Source organism: Pararge aegeria, chromosome 3 (assembly GCF_905163445.1).
Source record: "Pararge aegeria chromosome 3, ilParAegt1.1, whole genome shotgun sequence".
Classification (NCBI taxonomy): Eukaryota; Metazoa; Arthropoda; class Insecta; order Lepidoptera; family Nymphalidae; genus Pararge; species Pararge aegeria.
Window position 1 is genome coordinate 5,181,241 of NC_053182.1, and position 20,376 is coordinate 5,201,616.

At 36.3% G+C, this 20,376-nt stretch overlaps 3 protein-coding genes across 3 annotated transcripts; 1 reads left to right on the top strand and 2 right to left on the bottom strand.

The window, feature by feature from the left end:
* Positions 1–2,983: 2,983 nt before the first annotated feature.
* Positions 2,984–5,731, bottom strand: LOC120637363 (general odorant-binding protein 68-like). Its single transcript, XM_039909176.1, has 5 exons — positions 5,671–5,731; positions 5,515–5,571; positions 5,130–5,225; positions 4,140–4,373; positions 2,984–3,173 (listed from the first exon to the last, which is right to left on the bottom strand). The coding sequence occupies exons 1-5, from the start codon at positions 5,719–5,721 to the stop codon at positions 3,090–3,092; spliced, it is 522 nt and encodes a 173-aa protein (XP_039765110.1). The 5' UTR covers positions 5,722–5,731; the 3' UTR covers positions 2,984–3,089.
* Positions 5,732–7,890: 2,159 nt separating this feature from the next.
* Positions 7,891–11,421, top strand: LOC120636955. The gene is made up of 2 exons (XM_039908534.1): positions 7,891–8,188; positions 8,631–11,421. Exons 1-2 carry the CDS (start codon positions 7,891–7,893, stop codon positions 11,327–11,329), a joined length of 2,997 nt encoding a protein of 998 aa, XP_039764468.1. The 3' UTR covers positions 11,330–11,421.
* A 4,855-nt stretch (positions 11,422–16,276) lies between these two features.
* On the bottom strand, positions 16,277–19,637 carry LOC120637419 (outer dynein arm-docking complex subunit 4). The gene is made up of 3 exons (XM_039909258.1): positions 19,128–19,637; positions 17,752–18,012; positions 16,277–16,537 (listed from the first exon to the last, which is right to left on the bottom strand). The coding sequence occupies exons 1-3, from the start codon at positions 19,635–19,637 to the stop codon at positions 16,277–16,279; spliced, it is 1,032 nt and encodes a 343-aa protein (XP_039765192.1).
* Between the last annotated feature and the right edge of the window lie 739 nt (positions 19,638–20,376).

Genomic DNA, 20,376 nt, shown 5'->3' on the forward strand with positions numbered 1-20,376 from the left:
GACTTGAATCCATGGCCGTAAAATAAATTAAAAAAAAAAACGTAATATGTGTAAATTGCTCGGTATATTTTATATGAAAACTATATACGTTACAAGAAATGGTAATCATGGATCGGTTATGGTTATATTGTTTAGTGGTACCGCGTTATCAAATTACCTTGTATAGTGATGAAAGTGTTGTTTGAAGTTGATGAATTAAATTTGTCTTTTTGAAGTGTTTAAGTCTTCAGATACTTATATTTTGAGCAAAAAATTTATGTACTGATAGAGTCATTTAAATGTCCCAAAAAGCTGAACCGTACTAGGGAGATCTGTGTGTTGTTTAAAAATAACTTACACATTAAGTAAAAATATTATAACAATAAAATTTTCTAATTTATGCACTGTATATATAACTGGATGTTGGAAAACAATATTATTTTTTTTTTTTTTTTTTATATTGAATATCTTTCCAGTCGCTTTCCGGTCGATAAAAATATTTGTATTATAGCATTCCGTGACTACGCCAAACTATTTGATTAACGATTAACGATTAACGTCATAATAAATCTGACTTTGAGAGTTAGTCACATAAGAACTTATAGGACACATCTATGGAGTACTATAGATACATTTATTCCACGTAAGAGTTCGGACGTCATGTCGAAAACTGTTGATTACGTTTCAATATTTTTTCTGTCGAATTCGTTGCTCGAAAGACATTGACCATTACTGAATTCACCAATCTCTCAATGACTACATTAATGGTGAACTCGACGTCGAGTTTTTTTTTTTTCGAAACTATGAAATCTCTTACTAGGCCTGTTATTTAGTATCGTTTATTTCTTCTTACCTGTCCTTATTATATAAATAAATTGTAAAAGAGTCTTTCCATCGTATTTAGTTCAAAGAAAAATTTAAACATAGAAAAATAAAAAGAAAGTTTGAAAGATGAAATTATTTTTTAAAACATATTTTCGACTAAAAAGTAATAATTGTTCACATACTAATGCCCGTTTTCTCTAAACCTAGCCATGGCCTAAATCGATTGCCCAAACATTCAGACGATAGGATTAGAAAAAAAGCGTTTCACTAAGTCTTAGGTGATAACTATTGGTGAACGGCCGCTGTTTGCCTAGGAATCTCCTTAGAGTGGGCGTTATTTATTCAGGCATGGTTATGTAATGCTTTGTCTTATGACTGCCTTGCTTGTCGTTATGTAATACGGGCATAAGACAGGTAAGAAGAAATGTACTAATTACAAGCTTTTTTTCTGTAACTGTGCATACGCATATGAAAAGATACACAGTGTTTTGTACAAAGGCCAATTTACATCATCCTATCCCCACTCTATTGAATTCTTTAATGTAAACAGACGTAGAGCACTGTTCTGTAGACGTTGTCTGCGATCGCAAGATTCTATGGAATATTCTAAGAATGCTCACTTGCTTGTTGTAAACGGCTTTGCCTAGAGTCTCTTCAAAACGTTATGTTCTATCTCTGAGCATTTGTTCGGCTGAGCTAAACATTTGCTCAAGAGTTCTAGCTTTCTTGATCGCTGTTATTTTGGTGTAAATGCTGGAGACAATCTTTCATGATTAAGAAAGAATGCTCTGTTCTAGCTCTGGCTCTTTGTTCGTTTTGTGAAAATATACCTTAATACATTGTATTGCTTTTCATCTTATATTATTTTTCTGTACTGTGCCGTGCACACTAAAAATGTATTACTTCAATCAATCATTCATTCATATCTCAGCTACTCCATAGAAAAGTGTACGTCTTTCTAATTACGATGACGCTATTAAAGTACATAAGCTTGTAGGCGATATTAATCTTGTCGTGTAAATATTGTAAATATTTTAAACACTGTGTTCACACTGTCTGCCTATTTCACATGATGATTGACTATTTTAGAATGTGTGTAGAATAGTTGTGAGAATGAGATGACATTGTCAGCTCGGTATAATAATTGTATTGTTAAGTGTGGCTATATTATGTGATCGATGCCGTAAGAACAAGTAAAATTTTATTTCTTTTAATACAATCTTGTTTTATTATTCACTACTAGCTGTTGATAGTGTTTTTTGGTTTTTCATAAATCCTATGGGAATCGTTTGTTTTCCAGGAACAAAAAGTAGCCTATGTTGATCTCCGACCTTCCAACTAACTCTATGCAAAACAAAAATTATGGTTGCTTAATCAGGGCGTTAAGCAAGAACAAACAAACGAACACAGTTTCGTATCTATAATATTAGTAAGGATTCCCCTGTGATGTTCACGCATAACTGGTTGGTTGACTAATTTTTTTTTTTCACTTAAGTTAATCTTACATACTGCAATCTGACCATGGTGTTATAGTAATGCAGTCTAACGGTTTCTACGCAGCATCGTATAGGAACGGTGAGTCGCTTGGAGGCACGTCGTTAGGAAACTAGACACGGCCTAAGCGTGCGATAATAAATTCTTATTAAGCTATGGCTGAGCAGTGATAGCCCAGTGCGTAGGACTTCGACTACAATTTCAGGGTACCGAGTTCGAATACCTCTAACTTTTCGCGTTATAAGCAATTTAAATATTACTAGCTTCAACGGTGAAAGAAAACATCGTCAGGAAACCCTAATGCCTAAGAGATTTGGAATCCACCAATCAAATTGAACTCTCTTGCTCTATGTGTAGGTAATTGACGTGCATATCAGTCCATGTTTTTGTGTGTGTGCTGTGTTTAAAAACATGTAATATGCATGTTGTTAGTGCTCTTAATAAATAAATAAATAAACATTATGGATAACTCTCAGGCGTGTAGGTTTCCTCACGATGTTTCCCTTCACCGTTTAAAGCAAGTGATATTAAAATTGTTTTAAGTTAAAAACGCACATAACTCTGAAAAGTCAGTGGTACGTGCCGGGGCTCGAACTCGGTCTTCACGAAAGGAAATCCGAAGCCTTACCCAATAGGCTATCACTGCTTGACATGATGACATACCGCATCAAAAATAAAACAAGTGTTGCATTGTTATAATAATGATAATTATAAAGCAGGAAATAGTTACTTTTATAGGGAATATTTTGGCGATTGTTAAGTAACTGGTAATACTAAGTAATGATTTTCCATCATCCATCAAGCGTTTTTTTGCATTTCTTCGCATTCTCTGCCATTTCCGTACAAACGTCGAGTTTCTTCCATGAGTCGCATTCCTGAAATTTACGAAAGCAATTTCATTTTCCTAAAAAAAATATAGACAATTAGGTAGTTAAGCATTCGGTTTTAACTATTGTTTCCGTAATTTTTTCTTTAAGAAAGATATAGAAGATTTTATGCGTACTTATAAAAATTTTACTTTTAAATCTAACACAAATATTTGAAGTAAGTTCGGCTGAACCGTCACGCTCTGAGGTAAAAGGCTCGACCGGATAAACTCGGGACCGCCGAGTGTACCCGCGCAAGAAAAATACAGTCGGCTACTCTTCGTTGTTGTGTTATTGCGTTAAGTATATTAAATTCATAATTATAATTGTCTTTGTTGATTTAATAGTTATTATTGGTACGTTATAATAATTATTATAAAAATTATTTGGTTTACATTGTTAGGTTAGTGTGTAGCCCAACCATATACAACGTGTAACTGAAAACCGAAATATTGGTTTTATCATAGGTTTTAGAGGTACATTATTTACTGTCTCTGTGACTTATTTGTGAAACCGAAACGTTAATAGTTTTTGTGTAAAGCCCTTTCATATTTTTTACTGAAAATAAGGAATCTGATTCAGCCTGTAAAATTCAAATGAAGTGACTCCTACCACTTTATTAGGTACGCGTCACGTAGCGCAGGTACATATTACGCGAGTTTGTCTTTTATCTTCAATTGGGGTTGTCATAAGTGAACACTTAAAATGTTTTGAATTATTTTGTATGGAAAAATATAATATATGTTTCTCTTGATTTAATATTTTTACAAGCTTATATACAGCTATAAGGTTTAAATATACTTGTGTACCCTTCAATTCAAGAGTATTTCGTAATTTGGTTAAACGTTGTATGTTTCGAAAATGTCTCTCTGTACCATATTTGTACCCTATCCTAACAAACTTGTACTATTGTACCCTTTCTCGCTTATGTGTCTATATAGGTACCTTGAGTATGAGTTATGAAATAAAGATTACCAGATAGGCGTTTATGTAATTGCAGATGTAAAATTTAACCGCAGGGCAGGAGTCCTCTGGAGGGTATGACTGGTATTTGTCATCCAGGCATTCGCGTCTTGCTCGTTCGATCAGGGACTTTTCTTTGGGGTAGTCTTTCTCCAGAGTATCATAGAACTTCTTAGCGCCGTCTTCGTCTATCGTATCGCCTTGCATCACTCCTGATTTCTTAAGAATGCATTGAAAATCTTCGCACTGCAAGGATTAAAGTTGTCTTGAAAGAAGGATTTTCCTTAAATTCCCACCAACCTAAGTCATTTACTTATGACATATGTTGATGGGTATTTATATAAAATCCTCAGACCATTAATGTTAGAGGGTTTCAGAGCATAGATTCGCCACTTTGCAGCTTTGCTCCAATGCGGGATGGCCGGTTTCTCTGGGCTGGAGAATTTGCGCTACCGAATTATCTATCTTACATTTTTTACCTGTACGGGAATAGAGATACTAACTGACAGATAAATCGCATTTAAGTTACCTGTTTTTTCCTGTATGGTGTAAAGGTATAGAGGTTATATTATTATTATTTTTTTTAAATCTTTTTTAAGGGCTTTTACAGAACAGCCGCATGTCAGTCCTATTGTAACCTAATAAACATTAACCTATATATTATTAACAAATAATCTAAAAAAGTTGCACGCCGCGATAGAGTAATAGGTTCTCGCTTAATATGTGGTTGTGAAACACGCCAACGTGCAACTGGTTTAGATTTTAAGAGGCAATTAACTGGTTCCTAACACGTCATAACGAGCACATTCATGTTATCTTTGAACTTAAAGTTTGGTATTATATAAATACCCATACATTTTTGTCGGTGATATTTTGTATATATAGTGTAGTAGCGCATCTACTGCCTAATATAAACGAATGCGAACTACTGCTTAAAATTATGTACATATTAAGTTGACAATCGCTCGTAAAATAATAAGACGTGATCCAAAAATTACAAACCATCCATTCTTCTGAGTCTTCTTTAAGGCACTCTTCGTAGTCTTTATTTATGTTCTCGAAGCTTTCAAAGTTCTCGCAGCACATTTTTTCAATACCCTGCACAGGACAGTATTTAAACTATACTTTCATTGGCCATTCAAAAGTAGTTTATTAATTTTAGCTTCTTTGTTTCAACGCGATACGTAAGATAAGTCTATAAAGATGTGAAATGCCTGTGCGGCTTCCATTTTCTTTTAAAATCAGAGTTAGTATTTAGGCATCGTCTAGGTAAGGGCACTCCGCCTTAGGCTGCATCAATATTTACGATCAGGTATGATAGAAGGCAATCATTCCAAATATAAGTACAAAAACCAAGTAAGTTTCATATTATATTTAGGTAACTTACCTCAGGGTTAAAGAGTTCCAAGCATGACATCATAGCGTCTTCATCTCCTGCATATACCTAAATAAACACAAAGGAGTTTTTTTAAGGTACTTAACTGAAATCTGAAATATCTTAAGGTTTGTCGACCTCCATTGGTAAACCTAGGTAGAAACTTACGCTTGATATGACAATAAAAAGAAGTCCACTCAAGAAACTCATTGCAACCATATTTATTTTATGAAACTCGTCACAATGCCGTGTAAAAAATGCAACTTGCTATTTATATGAGAGAGCACAAAAGGGCAGTTTTCTGATCTGTCGCTACGATAATGGTTTCATTATACGTTTCGCAAATTATACTATTTATTTGCACTTCAACAGTATAGTATTTAATTTTGTGGCCTTCAGGTGGCGAGTTATGATTAGGTACACTCAATGGGCATGATTTTCGGCTATTTTGATATCGCTAATAATGGTCATCACAATGCTGACCGTGAATGTGATCCGCGACCATTGTGGCATTGACTAACTCACTACCTAGGTAAAATTGTCTACTAAATATACTACGAAAATACACACATCGCCATCTAGCCCCAAAGTTAGCTTGTGTTATGGTTGCTAAGATGACTGATGAATATTTTTATGAATAATATACATAAAAACTTGTAATATACAGATAAACACACAGACACTGGAAAACATTCATGTTCATCGCACAAACATTTTCCAGCTGTGGGAATCGTATCCACAGCTTTGGGCTCAGAAAGTAGGGTAGCTGCCCACGGTGCCAATCGACCGTTGAAGATGAAAACTTTATAAGACAACGTCTGAATAAAGAACGTCAAATCTAAGGAGATTTCTAGGCACACATCAACCGTCTACCAATAGTTATCACGTAAGTGTTAATATACAGATAAACACCCAACACTAAAAACATTCATGTTCATCGCAGAATTTATTTTCAGTTATGGGAATCGAACCCACGGCCGTGGACTTAGAAAATCGGGTCGCTGCCAACCGCGCCAATCAGCCGTCGAATGTCGTTGCAGGGATAATTCACACCGTAATTTGTTTACGAACGAAACGGGTCCACTGCTGTACTGGTATTTTGTAGGGATTTCCAAAACCCTTGCTCATGGGCCCCTTGTTTCCAGCTCCCAGCGAATCGTTTGATGTCGTCTGTCTACCTCGTTGAGGGCCGACAAACGCTGCGTATACCGGTGCGGGGCCACCATTCTCGCTGAACTATGTCAATCTAGTTCTACTGATACCTTGATTGATCACGCAGTGATACTCCCAGCATAGCTCTTTCCATCGCGCTAATAATATCCTGTTGTATTTTCGGGTTTTATTGTTTAAATTAGAAAATGGTATCAGATGAACTCCTTGATCGGTTAGTTAGCGGTTTCTTTGTCTGTGCGATTACTGGGTTTATTGACCGCTTGTGTTTGATCTATCACCTTGGCGAATAGTGGCGCGTGTACCTACCATTGCTACAAGAGAAAGAGCGGTTGATATAGCGTTTCCATATACCTTCTTCTTTATTATTATATTATTATTAAATTATTTATTGGACTCAAACAAAGAAACACAATAGATTAAATAATAAAAAAAAAACTAGTTTAGTTGAGCAAAGGCGGTCTTATCACTAATCTTTCGTATCCTTTTGTCTAGAAACCTTTTACAGTAGCACTTCTTACCGAGTTGCGCGCGCGCATCGGGCCGCGACGGACGTTGACAGAAGCGTCGCGCGTAGCGCGGAGGTGTTTTCGAAAATGACGAATACGTTAAAGTGCAACAATTGTAATATAGTTATCGATGAGCTATTAGCTTATATCCAAAATAAAATATCCATCGCGGATGAAATTAGTTTGGTGCGAATATGTGAGTCAGCTTTCTCGTCCGAACAAATTTTAAAATCGAACAACCTTCTTCGGGAGTCGTTACCGTCTGACTTGTGTAAGACAGCACGTAAAGGCAAAGGCAAAGAGGGACGCCTATTGAATGACATTATAGGCTTGTTTAAAGTGACCGATCCAGATGTCATGCCTATATTCGTAGCTAGGGATTTGGAGAAGCTACCACCTATAACGTTTGATCACCTAGACGTCTCCAAGCTCCTTAAGGATATGATGTTGTTGCAGGCGGAGATTCAAAACATAAAATCTTCGTATGTGACAGTTGAACAGCTTGAAGAAGTAAAAAAGGAGTGTCAATTCGGAAAGTCTTTGTCGCCGCCTTTCTCAGCCGTAAAAGTTAACATGAAAAGAGGAGCCTACCGTGATAGTGGACCGATAGGATTATCTCAATTAGACGATACCATAGTTGTGACTAATTTTAGAACATTCAAATTGCCAGCAATCTTCCCCTAGTGAATATAATCTGCAGTATAGAAATATGAATATAAATAACAAGGAGGGTAGTCCCGCGTTTTCAAGTAACGTATTTAAACAAAAAATCAATCGTTGCATCACGAGCGGTGGACGCGGCTCGGAGCCCGACGCCGCGGTGCGCGCGGGCGCCGGCGGCGGGGAGCAAGGTGCGTCATCGCACGTTATCACTAGCGAGCCGAGTGATCAGTCGACGGGGCCAATGCAAAAGCAAACTTATGCGGGCGTCGCGAAGGTCCATGACCCAAACGAAGGCTGGACGGTGGTGCAGAGGAAGTCGCAAAGATCTAAAAACCGGCTCATTGGTAATACAGGAAATTTTGTAGTAGAATGCGAAGAGAAATTTAGGGCGGCAGATAGGAAAATACCCTTATTCATTACGAATGTACATAAAGACACGGTGGAATCGGATATAATTAATTATATCTCGAAGAAAACAAAGGAGAATGTCACTTTGGAAAAAATTTCTATTAAACGACAGTGTGAACACCACGCATATAAGCTTTTGGTATCTCAAAGCAAACTCCCATTATATCTAGATGAGAATCTCTGGCCACAGGGAATAATTTTTCGTCGGTTTGTGCATTTCAAACATAAGCGTCTGAACGAAACGCCTGTTACAGAGGTCCCGCTGAATAATACACCTACTGTTAATGGATAAAGGTTTCTTATGTAATTTTGTTACTTTTAATTGCAAGAGCGTGAAGCGATCTGCACAATGTATTAGTGAGTTATGTAAAACTTCAGATATAATTGCACTTCAAGAACACTGGTTGCTCCCGGAAGAATTGTCTTTTCTTGACACTTTGTGCGATGACTTCAGCGCCACGGGAGTGTCTGCGGTGGACACATCGGCGGGTATTCTACGTGGAAGACCTTATGGAGGGGTCGCGCTGCTGTGGAGGCGTAGCGTCTTTCAAAAAGTGTCAGTGATTCAGTGTAACAATCGGCGCATCTGTGCTATAAAGGTAGTGTTACATGAAAAATCGTTTATCGTGATGAGTGTATATATGCCTACGGATGTGATTGCTAACCTAGCGGATTTCACGGACATTCTAAGCTCGGTGAGTGCCATTATTGAGACCTACGGGGAAAGTTGTGTATATATACTTGGGGACTACAATGCGCACCCTTCGGAGCGCTTTTATCATAAACTTACTCAGTTCTGCATAGAACGAGAATGGAGCTGTATAGATGCGGAAGTGCTAGGTCCGAGGTCGAATACCTATACTTTTTTAAGCGAAGCACACGGGTCTAAGCGGTGGCTCGATCACTGCCTAGTAACTAAAGCAGCGGCAGACTCCGTGCGCAATGTGTCAGTTCTATACGATGTGTTGTGGTCGGATCATTTCCCTCTGGTAGTGGAATGTAATATTGACGTTTTGATACCTAAGAGAGCGGATTGTAATACTTATTTAAATGAGATTTACTGGGGTGAGCGAAATCAACATCAAATAGACACATACCAGAGGGAATGTCACGAGAGGCTGAGGATGATTAACTTCCCACAGGAGCTTCACGGTTGCTGTGATCGTACATGCAGTGACATCAGGCATAGAGATGTAATAACTCAGTTGTACAGCAACATCGTTCAGGCCTTGATAGAATCGTCACTGGTAGGTCGAGAGAGCACTAGGCGCGTAAAAAGAAAGAAGGTCCTTGGTTGGAATAAGCACGTAGCCGAAGCTCACGGGATGGCCAGGCAAAAATTTTTGTTATGGTCGTGGTACGGTAAACCAACTTCGGGAATTATTTATAGAGAAATGTGTGAGGCTAGAAAAATTTTCAAATCTCGTTTGAAATGGTGCCAAAACCATGAAGAGCAAATTAAGTTGGATATTCTAGCCTCGCATCACTCAAAAAACGATTTTCGCGGATTTTGGAAACATACAAATAAAATGAATAACAAACCGTCACTGCCTGTGAGCGTTGGTGGCGTGTGTGAGCCAGACAAGATTTCCGATCTTTTCATGGAGCACTTCGTAGTTAAATCACCCCGGGGTCCTTCACAAACGATGCTTGATGTTGAGGCCAGTATTGAAATGGAAATTCAATTTAAGTGTAAAGACGTTGCTCACACAATTAAGCATATGACCAGAGGAAAATCTCCAGGTCATGATGGACTCAGCATTGAGCATCTACAGTATGCTGGGCCACATTTACCCAGAGTGCTCACAATGCTCTATAATATTTGTATGAGCCACAGTTTTATGCCTAGTGAGATGATGAGGACTATAGTTGTACCTATTGTGAAAAACAAAACCGGCGACTTAGCGGACAAAAACAACTATAGGCCTATCTCATTGGCAACGGTCATCTCGAAGGTGTTTGACAGCATGCTTAATAACCAACTGAATAAGTTATTTAGGCCACATGACAACCAGTTTGGATTTCAACCTGGAGTGTCGACGGAGAGCGCTGTGCTTGGTCTTAAGCATGCTGTCACATACTATACGAAGCGTAAGACTCCAATTTACGCCTGCTTTCTGGACCTATCCAAGGCTTTTGACCTGGTATCTTATGATATCTTATGGAGAAAACTGGAAGGAATTAAAGTTCCACTGGAACTCATCAATATTTTCAAATATTGGTATGGAAACCAGGTCAACAGCGTGCGATGGGCGGGCGTATTATCACGTCCGTATCTGTTGGAGTGCGGGGTGAGGCAGGGGGGTTTGACTTCACCTACGCTCTTCAACCTATATGTGAACGAGTTGCTCGGCGAGCTCAGCAGCACCAGGACCGGCTGTTACATAGATGGGGTTTGTTTGAATAACATTAGCTACGCTGATGACATGGTGCTGGTGAGTGCGTCGGTTTGTGGCCTGAGAAAACTGTTGGCGATTTGTGAAGCTTTTGTGGAAAAACACGGTCTTACTTATAATGTAAAGAAAAGTGTGGTAATGGTCTTTGAGGCCATGGGCAAAACACAGAAGAAAGTTCCACCCATCTTTCTAAATGGAAATGCACTAGAAAGAGTGTATCAATATAAATATCTAGGGCATATGTTGACCCCTGACCTCAAAGACGATACTGACATCGAGAGGGAACGGAGAGCAGTGTCAGTGAGAGCGAATATGCTGGCTCGCAGGTTTGCACGTTGTTCCACCAATGTAAAGATAACTTTGTTTAGAGCCTATTGTACATCTTTTTACACGTGCAACCTGTGGGTCAAGTACTCCACAAAATCGTACAGCGCTCTCCGTGTCCAGTATAACAATGCCTTCAGGGTGCTGATGGGGCTGCCCCGGTATTGCAGCGCATCAGGGATGTTTGCGGCGGCGCAAGTTGATTGTTTTTATGCGACAATGCGTAAAAGATGCGGATCCCTGGTGCGTAGATTGCGGAGCAGTTCCAACAGCATTCTGAAATTGATTGCCAGTCGATTGGACTGTGTATATGTAAATCATTGCTGCGTCGTTTCTAATGGAATGGTGCAGCGATGACCTACATACTTAATAATTAGGTACTTAGTGTTTTTTAGGTTAATTTACTAACATAGATATAAGCTTTGTATTACTAACAATATGAGTCTATGTTACTTGAAATAAATATTTATTTATTTATTATTATTATTACCAACAATCCTTTTATTAATAGCCGGCATTATGAATCTGGGTGCCTGTCCTTTTGAACTTTATAAAGATTGAACTTTGGGTACGCATTTTATTTCCATTCAGAGTTCCGTTCCGCCATTAGCATTTAACTGCTTCTCCTAATAATTAGGTTAAGGAGTAAGAAACTTTTTTACTATAAAGAAAAAGTAGAAACTTTTTTACTATAAAGGGAAAGTAAGTAGGGGATTAAATAAAAGCCATCATGTATTGTCAAGTTGAGTAACTATGTTTTTCATTGTTAGTCTAGTCGACAAGTTGAAAATGGTACAAAATAGAGATACTGCTCTTAAAATTACGTGCGATAGCTCATTGGATCCGGAATGACGTCTAGAAAAATGTGCTAAAAGCGTGTATTAGCACATATAAAATTGCAAAAGTTATAAACAATTAAAGATGAAAAAAAAATGGCATTTCGTTTTTTGCCAATATTTCATAAACTATTAATATTTAAGAAATTTCAAAAAAGATTCTGAAAGAGGAGGAAATTTCCAATAAAAACTCCTAACTCCCGGAACTCTATCTCCATTATTTATAATTTTAATTTAACGCTGAAGATAGGTCCGCGCGCGACATTTTTAGGTTGCGCGCGCGGCGTCAAAAGCGAGTACGGCACATTAATTAATTTATTTAAGGTATTGAATATTTTTTTTTTAATTTGAAAAAATTATGGTGTGTTCTGAACACTATAAATAATTCATTCCCGTTGGAAATTTTACTTAAAGTTAATTTTTCAACAAGTTAAACAATTGTTAACTAAAGAAATTTTCTCGAAATTTTGTCTTAATTGTAAGTGAAAAAAAATGTTTAAATAATGGTTGTAAAAAATTTTCGCTTCGTAGAGCCTTTCTTACATACATACTTAACAAGATCGTGCCATAAAAGTTAAAAAAATATTTATACTTTGTTTATAACAATTTTTTTACTGGAACAAAAACTTAAAAATCCAAGTAATGTTGTTAAAAAAATTTTTTTTTTTCTAAATCATCATATTATCGTTTTTTTATTAATACAAGATATTAATTGATTTGCAAAAAAAAATTTTCCCGCCATTTGTTGATAAATTTTTTATAAACAAATTGATTAAATCAATATTTAAAAAAAAATTTTTTTTACAACTTTATTACATTATAAATATTACGATTTTTTAAAAAAAAATTTTTCCTTAATAACAATTTTTAATTGTTTATAATCGTTTTTTTTATATTTCTATTGTTTAAATAATTAGTTAAGAATTTTTTTTTTTCTAAAAATCATAATTGACAGTCCTCTAACATAAAGTAACAAAAAAAATAATTTTTTTTATTAACAATTCTATTGTTTATTAACTTACCAATTTGTTATAAACAAATTTTCAACTTTTTTTTATTTTTTTTCTAAAACTTCTAAAATTAACAAAATCAACCATATATAACAAAGTATAAAAAAAAAATTTTGATAATAATCTTTTTGGCAAATTAAACATAATTTTTTATGCATAATATTATGGAATGAAAAATTAATTTCAACAAAACTTCATGCAATCACATCAATACTAAATAAAAATTTTTAATACACCACGAGGCTTATACACTGAACTGTTTTTGGTAACTGTAAGATCGACTATGAGCCACGTTTTCAACTGAAGCAGGTATAGACTATAAGCCACGTCAGCAAAGAAAGCAGGTAACAGAAGGGACAAGATTCAAAGGTCGGACAGAAAAAATGGGCTCTAAAAGAAGCAGCTGTTCATTGTTAAGTACAGAACTCGAAATAAATGATGAATATTACAAGAAAAATAATAACTGTGAGAAGCGAGAGAACCGTAAAAGAGAAAAAATGCCAATAATTAATTAAAAAATGACATGATTTATAAATAAATAACTACAACGTTTATATATTTTATTACTTAACAAAATAGTCTTGAAGGTCTGTAACCGTATCTGCATTATTTAAAAAGTTAGGAGTCACGAAAGTTCGGAAAACATCGAAAAAAATATAAGTTTTTATAAACAAATGCGCGTAACAATAAATTAGTAATAACTAAAATTTTTTTGAATAATTCATTTAAAAGATCGTTTAACTGTTTATAAAATCGACTAGAATGTTTATTTTTGTATCTCTAATAGTTTAAAAGTTATTTCAGTTTTTTAATAGACAAACGAAGCAGCCGCTGCAACTTTTGTAACACGTGTTTTTTAAAAGTACAATAAAAAATTGAAAAAAATTTTTTTTTATACTTTCTTATATATGGTTGTTTTTGTTAATTTTAGAAGTTTTAGAAAAAAAATAAAAAAAAGTTGAAAATTTGTTTATAACAAATTGGTAAGTTAATAAACAATAGAATTGTTAATAAAAAAAATTTTTTTTTTTTACTTTATAGAGGACTGTCAATTATGATTTTTAGAAAAAAAATAATTTCTTAACTAATTATTTAAACAATAGAAATATAAAAAAAACGATTATAAACAATTAAAAATTGTTATTAAGGAAAAATTTTTTTTTTAAAAATCATAATATTTATAATGTAATAAAGTTGTGAAAAAAAAATTTTTAAAAATATTGATTTAATCAATTTGTTTATAAAAAATTTATCAACAAATGGCGGGAAAATTTTTTTTTGCAAATCAATTAATATCTTGTATTAATAAAAAAACGATAATATGATGATTTAGAAAAAAAAAAATTTTTTTAACAACATTACTTGGATTTTTAAGTTTTTGTTCAAGTAAAAAAATTGTTATAAACAAAGTATAAATATTTTTTTAACTTTTATGGCACGATCTTGTTAAGTATGTATGTAAGAAAGGCTCTACGAAGCGAAAATTTTTTACGACCATTATTTAAACATTTTTTTTCACTTACAATTAAGACGGTAGTTCGAGAAAATTTCGTTAGTTAACAATTGTTTAACTTGTTGAAAAATTAACTTTAAGTAAAATTTCCAACGGGAATGAATTATTTATAGTGTTCAGAACACACCATAATTTTTTCAAATTAAAAAAAAAATATTCAATACCTTAAATAAATTAATTAATGTGCCGTACTCGCTTTTGACGCCGCGCGCGCAACCTAAAAATGTCGCGCGCGGACCTATCTTCAGCGTTAAATTAAAATTATAAATAATGGAGATAGAGTTCCGGGAGTTAGGAGTTTTTTATTGGAAATTTCCTCCTCTTTCAGAATCTTTTTTTGAAATTTCTTAAATATTAATAGTTTATGAAATATTGGCAAAAAACGAAATGCCATTTTTTTTTCATCTTAAATTGTTTATAACTTTTGCAATTTTTTATGTGCTAATACACGCTTTTAGCACATTTTTCTAGACGTCATTCCGGATCCAATGAGCTATCGCACGTAATTTTAAGAGCAGTATCTCTATTTTGTACCATTTTCAACTTGTCGACTAGACTATGTATGTTTTACAGTCAACGGAGAATTTATTTTAATTTGTATTTATGTTTTCGATACAACTAAACATTTACGTTAAACCATTGAAAGCAGGTTCGACTACGGATACCAGTTTTAAATTCTCGGGCCAAAAATTTTTTTTATTTTTTTTACGACAATACATACATCGCCAACTAGCCCCAAAAGTAAGCGCAGCTTGTGTTATGGGTACTAAGATGACTGATGAATATTTTTATGATTAATATACATAAATACTTTTAATATACATATAAACACCCAGACACTGAAAAACGTTCATGTTCATCACACGAAAATTTTCCAGTTGTGGGAATCGAACCCACGGCCTTGGACTCAGAAAGCAGGGTCGCCGCCCACTTCACTAATCGGCCGTCAAACTCAAATTGTGGATAGGGTTGTCTGTCAAGGTTAGGTCTACAAATCCGAAGTCAGAAAGTTGAAGCTATACGTCCCCGTGGCTCGAACAGCACGTTAAACTCTGTATTATGAGAAAGGAAGTCTTTGCCCACCTGCTGCTTGATTCACTTACTTTTCCAACAGTGGCTAAGCGGTGGCTTTTAGTTATTCCCATACAAAATATGCGATGAGTTGACAACCGTCGCTTTCAAATTATGGCTTCTGTATGAAGACGGTGAGTTGGCTTGTTGGAAATGCAAGGGATTCCGGCAGCTGTGCTATATTTCCTAAGCTAAGCATAATTTACTGTAACGTAGATACTTATTCAAAGTAAAAGTAACTTGGAATAGCAGTTACTCACCTTAGCAGTACGCAGGTTTTGTTTAACTTTTTATTAAAATTAAAACTAAATTACCTTTGTCTTACATGCTATAGGTATGAGCTAAGTTTTAAGGCTACTAAGGACTTCAAGGACGTCTTTGTCGGCAAGGTGGTAACTAGCCACGGCCAAACTATCCAACTTGTAGGAGAATAAAATCAGCATACCTACCTATATGTAATGTTATACCCATAGAATTAAAAACATACAGAACCCTCATTCAGCTATTATTGGATGCAGTGCATTGGGTCCAAAAACAGTGAAAACGCGCACTTCTAACTTTACACCCGCGGATACTCACAAACTTTTTCTCAATTTGACATTCTATGGTAAACGTTTAGAACATTAGAGGTAAAATAATTACTGTCAACTGCTAAATGTATTGGAAGTAACTAACCGCTTGTTCGAGAAACACTACTAAAGTGGATTGGTTTTTGATGCTTCAATATTAGTTGTGTACACGGTTTCTGTATGTACTTAATTCTGTGTTTATATATAGTAGCTTGTGTTTTTTTTCTATCACATACATATATTATTTAGAATTAATTTCAGCTTATGAGATTTTAGATTTTAGCTTAGAATAATGAGTAAGAATTTTAGTGTTGTTTTGCAGTTTGCTGCTGTCTCCAAAATTCTTCTCGGTTTTCTAAAAACCTTATCGCCTCTTCTGCTTGTTTGATTACCACGTTGTTCTTCTTATCAGCTATGGCAAGATCAGGGTTCTTCAGAAGATTCTCGAGGTAGATCTTATCTGACATCAGTTGACCTAACACTGGTCGGGACGACTTTGAAAGTCTCCGCTTATTGCAGCTCTTCTTAACTGGCTTCACTGCCCCAATGGTGTTTTCAATCGCCTCCTGTGAAATTTAAAAAAAAATCATAATTTCAACCAATGGACGTCTACTGCTGGACATAGGTCTTTTGTAGGGAGTTCCACAATCCACTGTCCTTGGCCGCTTGCCTCTAGCTCCCAGCGACTCGCCTGGTGTCATCCGTCCACCGCATTGGGGGCCGACTCACGCTGCGTTTACCGGTGCGGGGCGCCATTCAAGCACCTAACGTCTATCGGTTCTCCTAGCTATGTGCCCTGCATATTGCCACTTCAGCTTCGCGACTCGCTTAGCTATGTCGGTAACTCTAGTTTAAAAATATAACCGACAACCTAACCGACTTCATTTTGTTACCCTTTTTATTTAAGACATGTCACTCAACTCCTCCTAAAGTGCTGAACCCATTAAACATTAAATGTTTTGTTGGTGTGTCGATACGATTCATAATTGGACACTGTAGGTGGCGCTGCGATCAGATTCCAGTTTTTTTTTATTCTCAGAGCTGGAAAATGTTGCTGGACAATGTTGGTCAGTAAACATGCTGAGTGAAGACCATTTTGGGATCACATCGTACTGGTAATTATGTTTTATTTTTGGCCCAAATAAAAGTTTTATTTCTTACTTCATATAATTGACCTTGTGTCAACCTCACCACACGGTAGAGGATAAGAGAACTGCCATTTCCTTAAGAGCTTAATCCGCTACCATCTTAAACTGTATCATCGCTAACCATTAGGTGAAATTGCGGTTAACTTGTAAATTATAAATAAAAAAGGACCAATAAACCTACCCTGCGACAAAAACGTGCCGCTAAGCGATTAAGTGTTTCGGTTCGATGTCGCGTAGAAACCTATTTAGGGGTATATACCATCCTCCCTAACAGCTAAGCCCGCTACCATCTTACACACATGCATCATCAATTCATCACCTACCACCTGGTGAGATTGCAGTCAAGAGCTAACATGTAGTCGAATTAAAAAAACCTTTTGTATTTTATGGTTATATGTATATATGCACCAACTAACTATTTTCTGTAACTGTTTTTTACCTTAGTCATTGGTTGCCTGGAAGAAATCGCTATGTAGCGATAAGGCCGCTAAATTGTATACGTTGTTTTGTTATACTTTTCTTTTTGTTCTATTTCCTTTTTGTGGTGTGCAATAAAAGTATATTAATTCATTCATTAATTCATTAACCCTTTTAAAAATGCCGTAGTCGGGCGCAAGAAATGTTCACCTCACCTGTGCTTTTTGAACTCCAAGCCTAAATTCATTCAGATCGGGTCTGGCACGGAGTCCTCGATGGTAATGGACCAGGCTCATTTCAAACTCGCCACAATAGTATAATGCTTCAGCTTTCTGAAGCAGTGCCCGTGCGTGCTTGGGGTCGAGCTTGAGCGCTGTCTCCGCATCAGCCAGGGCTTTCAGGGGCTCGCCGAGGAGTAGGTGGCATCGGCTGCGAGACACGTAAGCCGCTTTCTCTTCAGGGGCCAGTTCGATTGCCTGAAACAAATAATTGCAGTAGCTCTCCAGTTTTAAACATTAATACAACGTGATAATGAAAACTTCACAGGCTTATAAGGTACATTATTAACTTATCTGCGAAATAGTCTTTGAGTAAACCACTGCCATAGTTTTTACTGAAAGGAGTCAGATACAACCATAAATCACATGCAAAATTAAAATCAAGTGACTCCCTGTCCCTTCAGGTAGGTAGGTACTATGCACGTAATTTTTTGAATTAGTTAGGATGAAAAAAAAGCATCTTTTGATTTATTATTATTAAATATACTTATTAAATATACTTATGCACCCTTCAACAGTATTTCGTAATTCGGTTACACGTTGTCTATACAACGCTGTGTGCCAGTGCCAATACTGTTGTCCATGACAACTAGAAAAAGATTGTTTTTTTTCCTTTAACGTCAACAGCAGATTAATGTACCTTCGTTATCAAAGACTTGTGGGTAGTATAAACTATTCACTACCTGACGTGCTCGACTGTTTTTATCCGACTGCGAAAGAAGGAGGGTTATGTTTTTTGAGTGAATGTATGTATATACATACATACATCCATTACCAAAGAAATATACCTATCTATATAGATATGTATATTTCTTTGGCACACCCTAGAGCCGTTTAGGAAACGCGTACTACTAAGATAACGGTGGATTATTTTTATGAATTATATACATAAATACTTATAATATACAGATGAACACCCAGACACCGAAAAACCATTCAGGTTCATCACACAAACATTTTTCAGTTGTGGGAATCGAACCCACAGCCTCGGATTCAGAAAAGGTTGCTGCCCACTGCGCCAATCGGCCGTCCAAATTATAGTTAAATTGTCATCTGCTTTCCGGGTGAATATTTATATACCCGGAAAGAAACATTCCCGGTGATAAAAAAATATATAATGTGTAAAATTGATTTTATCGAGTTCTAAAGGCATCAATAAGGAGCTTAACATAGGTAGGTACAATTCTGCTGAGGAAAAAGAATAATTTCACGTCCGTTTCATCCGTCCGTCCATTTTCAAACAAAGGGTTCTAGATTATTTTGCTTCTTCTTGTAGATACCGTGCATTATTTAGAACATTTTAAAAGAAATACCTTGTCCACAAAGGTCAGCGCAGTGCGATATCTCTCTCGCATCATCTCAGCCCGCGCTAACGCCAGCAACGTTCCCGCATCAGCCTCCATTGGTATCTGCAGAGCGTTGGTTCTCTCCGCTTTGTCTTTCATACTCAAGGACTGCTTAATGTCCCTAGTTCCTATCACTACAGCTGCAGCCCGGTCCTTATCAGTATAGAGCTCCTCTTCGCGACGTCGTCTCTCACGTTTTGGCTTAAGACGAAACCTTCGCTTTTGGGGTTTCTCAGATTCCTTGCGTCCCGATGGAGAGTACTTTTCCTCTTCGGGGATAGAGTCAATCTTTTCCACTGGACCGCGTTTGCTAATTGACGCCTTCTGGATCGGCAGTTCCTCATCTTCTTCGCCTGTCCCAACTCTGACGAAGCTTTGGAGGAATTCCGCGTCTTTTGTCGGGCCGAGTATATTGCGCGCTTGGGCTTTTGCGTTGTCGTCATTCTCGTAATTTCCCAGCACAGTTAAATTCGACATGTTGGATTCGCGTTACGTAACACATAGGTGTGTGAAGAGGCATCGATATCGACGCCCGAGCTGTTGTCGTCATGGTGACAGAATATGTTTTCGCACCCACTCATCGCCTTTCCTGAATATAAGTAGTTGGATAACAAGGAAGCTATTGGGTTGCTTATTTTTCAGATTTTTCTCCACGTAAATAGGTTTGTAGCCTTCATTCTGTCTTATGATGTTACGTTGAGCGAATCATATTGTCAGGTAACTGGGCCACATAATATGAGGTAGATTTGAGCGCGGTTTATAAAGAAGCGGCGAGGTTAGCGTTGACACAAGCCTTTTACATAGATAATACAATAAAAGCAATGCTTATTTTTTTCGTAAAACAATACTAACGTATCTACTCGTAATTCCCGTTTTCAGTAACGATGAACAAGGCCTGGGTTTTTAAGTTATGACTAATCTAAGGAGATACTTATGCATACCTCAACCGTTCACCAATAGTTATCACATAAGTTGGGGAAGCGTTTTCTATAGATATCGCCTAAATTATTAGGCTTTGGATTAAGGGGATGCCAAGGTTCACTGAAAACTTAGTTGAGTAAGTTTTTTAGTTAAAAATATTTTAACCTTTTATAAAGAACAATGGCCCTGGGAATTTCTAAACAATACACAACATAACCTTGTGATGATCTATCCTTTTGGATTTGCCTTTATAAATACTTCTATCCACGATAGTATCCACGCTTTGTTGATGGAG

Coding starts and splice junctions, on each gene's coding strand:
- LOC120637363 (XM_039909176.1), bottom strand. CDS start 5,721: ATGGTTGCAATGAGTTTCTTGAGTGGACTTCTTTTTATTGTCATATCA. Junction 5,572..5,670: donor TTTTTATTGTCATATCAAGC/GTAAGTTTCTAC, acceptor GTGTTTATTTAG/GTATATGCAGGAGATGAAGA. Junction 5,226..5,514: donor TGGAACTCTTTAACCCTGAG/GTAAGTTACCTA, acceptor TGTCCTGTGCAG/GGTATTGAAAAAATGTGCTG.
- LOC120636955 (XM_039908534.1), top strand. CDS start 7,891: ATGAATATAAATAACAAGGAGGGTAGTCCCGCGTTTTCAAGTAACGTA. Junction 8,189..8,630: donor ATCTAAAAACCGGCTCATTG/GTAATACAGGAA, acceptor GTAAAACTTCAG/ATATAATTGCACTTCAAGAA.
- LOC120637419 (XM_039909258.1), bottom strand. CDS start 19,637: ATGTCGAATTTAACTGTGCTGGGAAATTACGAGAATGACGACAACGCA. Junction 18,013..19,127: donor CGCTGACCTTTGTGGACAAG/GTATTTCTTTTA, acceptor TATTTGTTTCAG/GCAATCGAACTGGCCCCTGA. Junction 16,538..17,751: donor TTGGAGTTCAAAAAGCACAG/GTGAGGTGAACA, acceptor TAAATTTCACAG/GAGGCGATTGAAAACACCAT.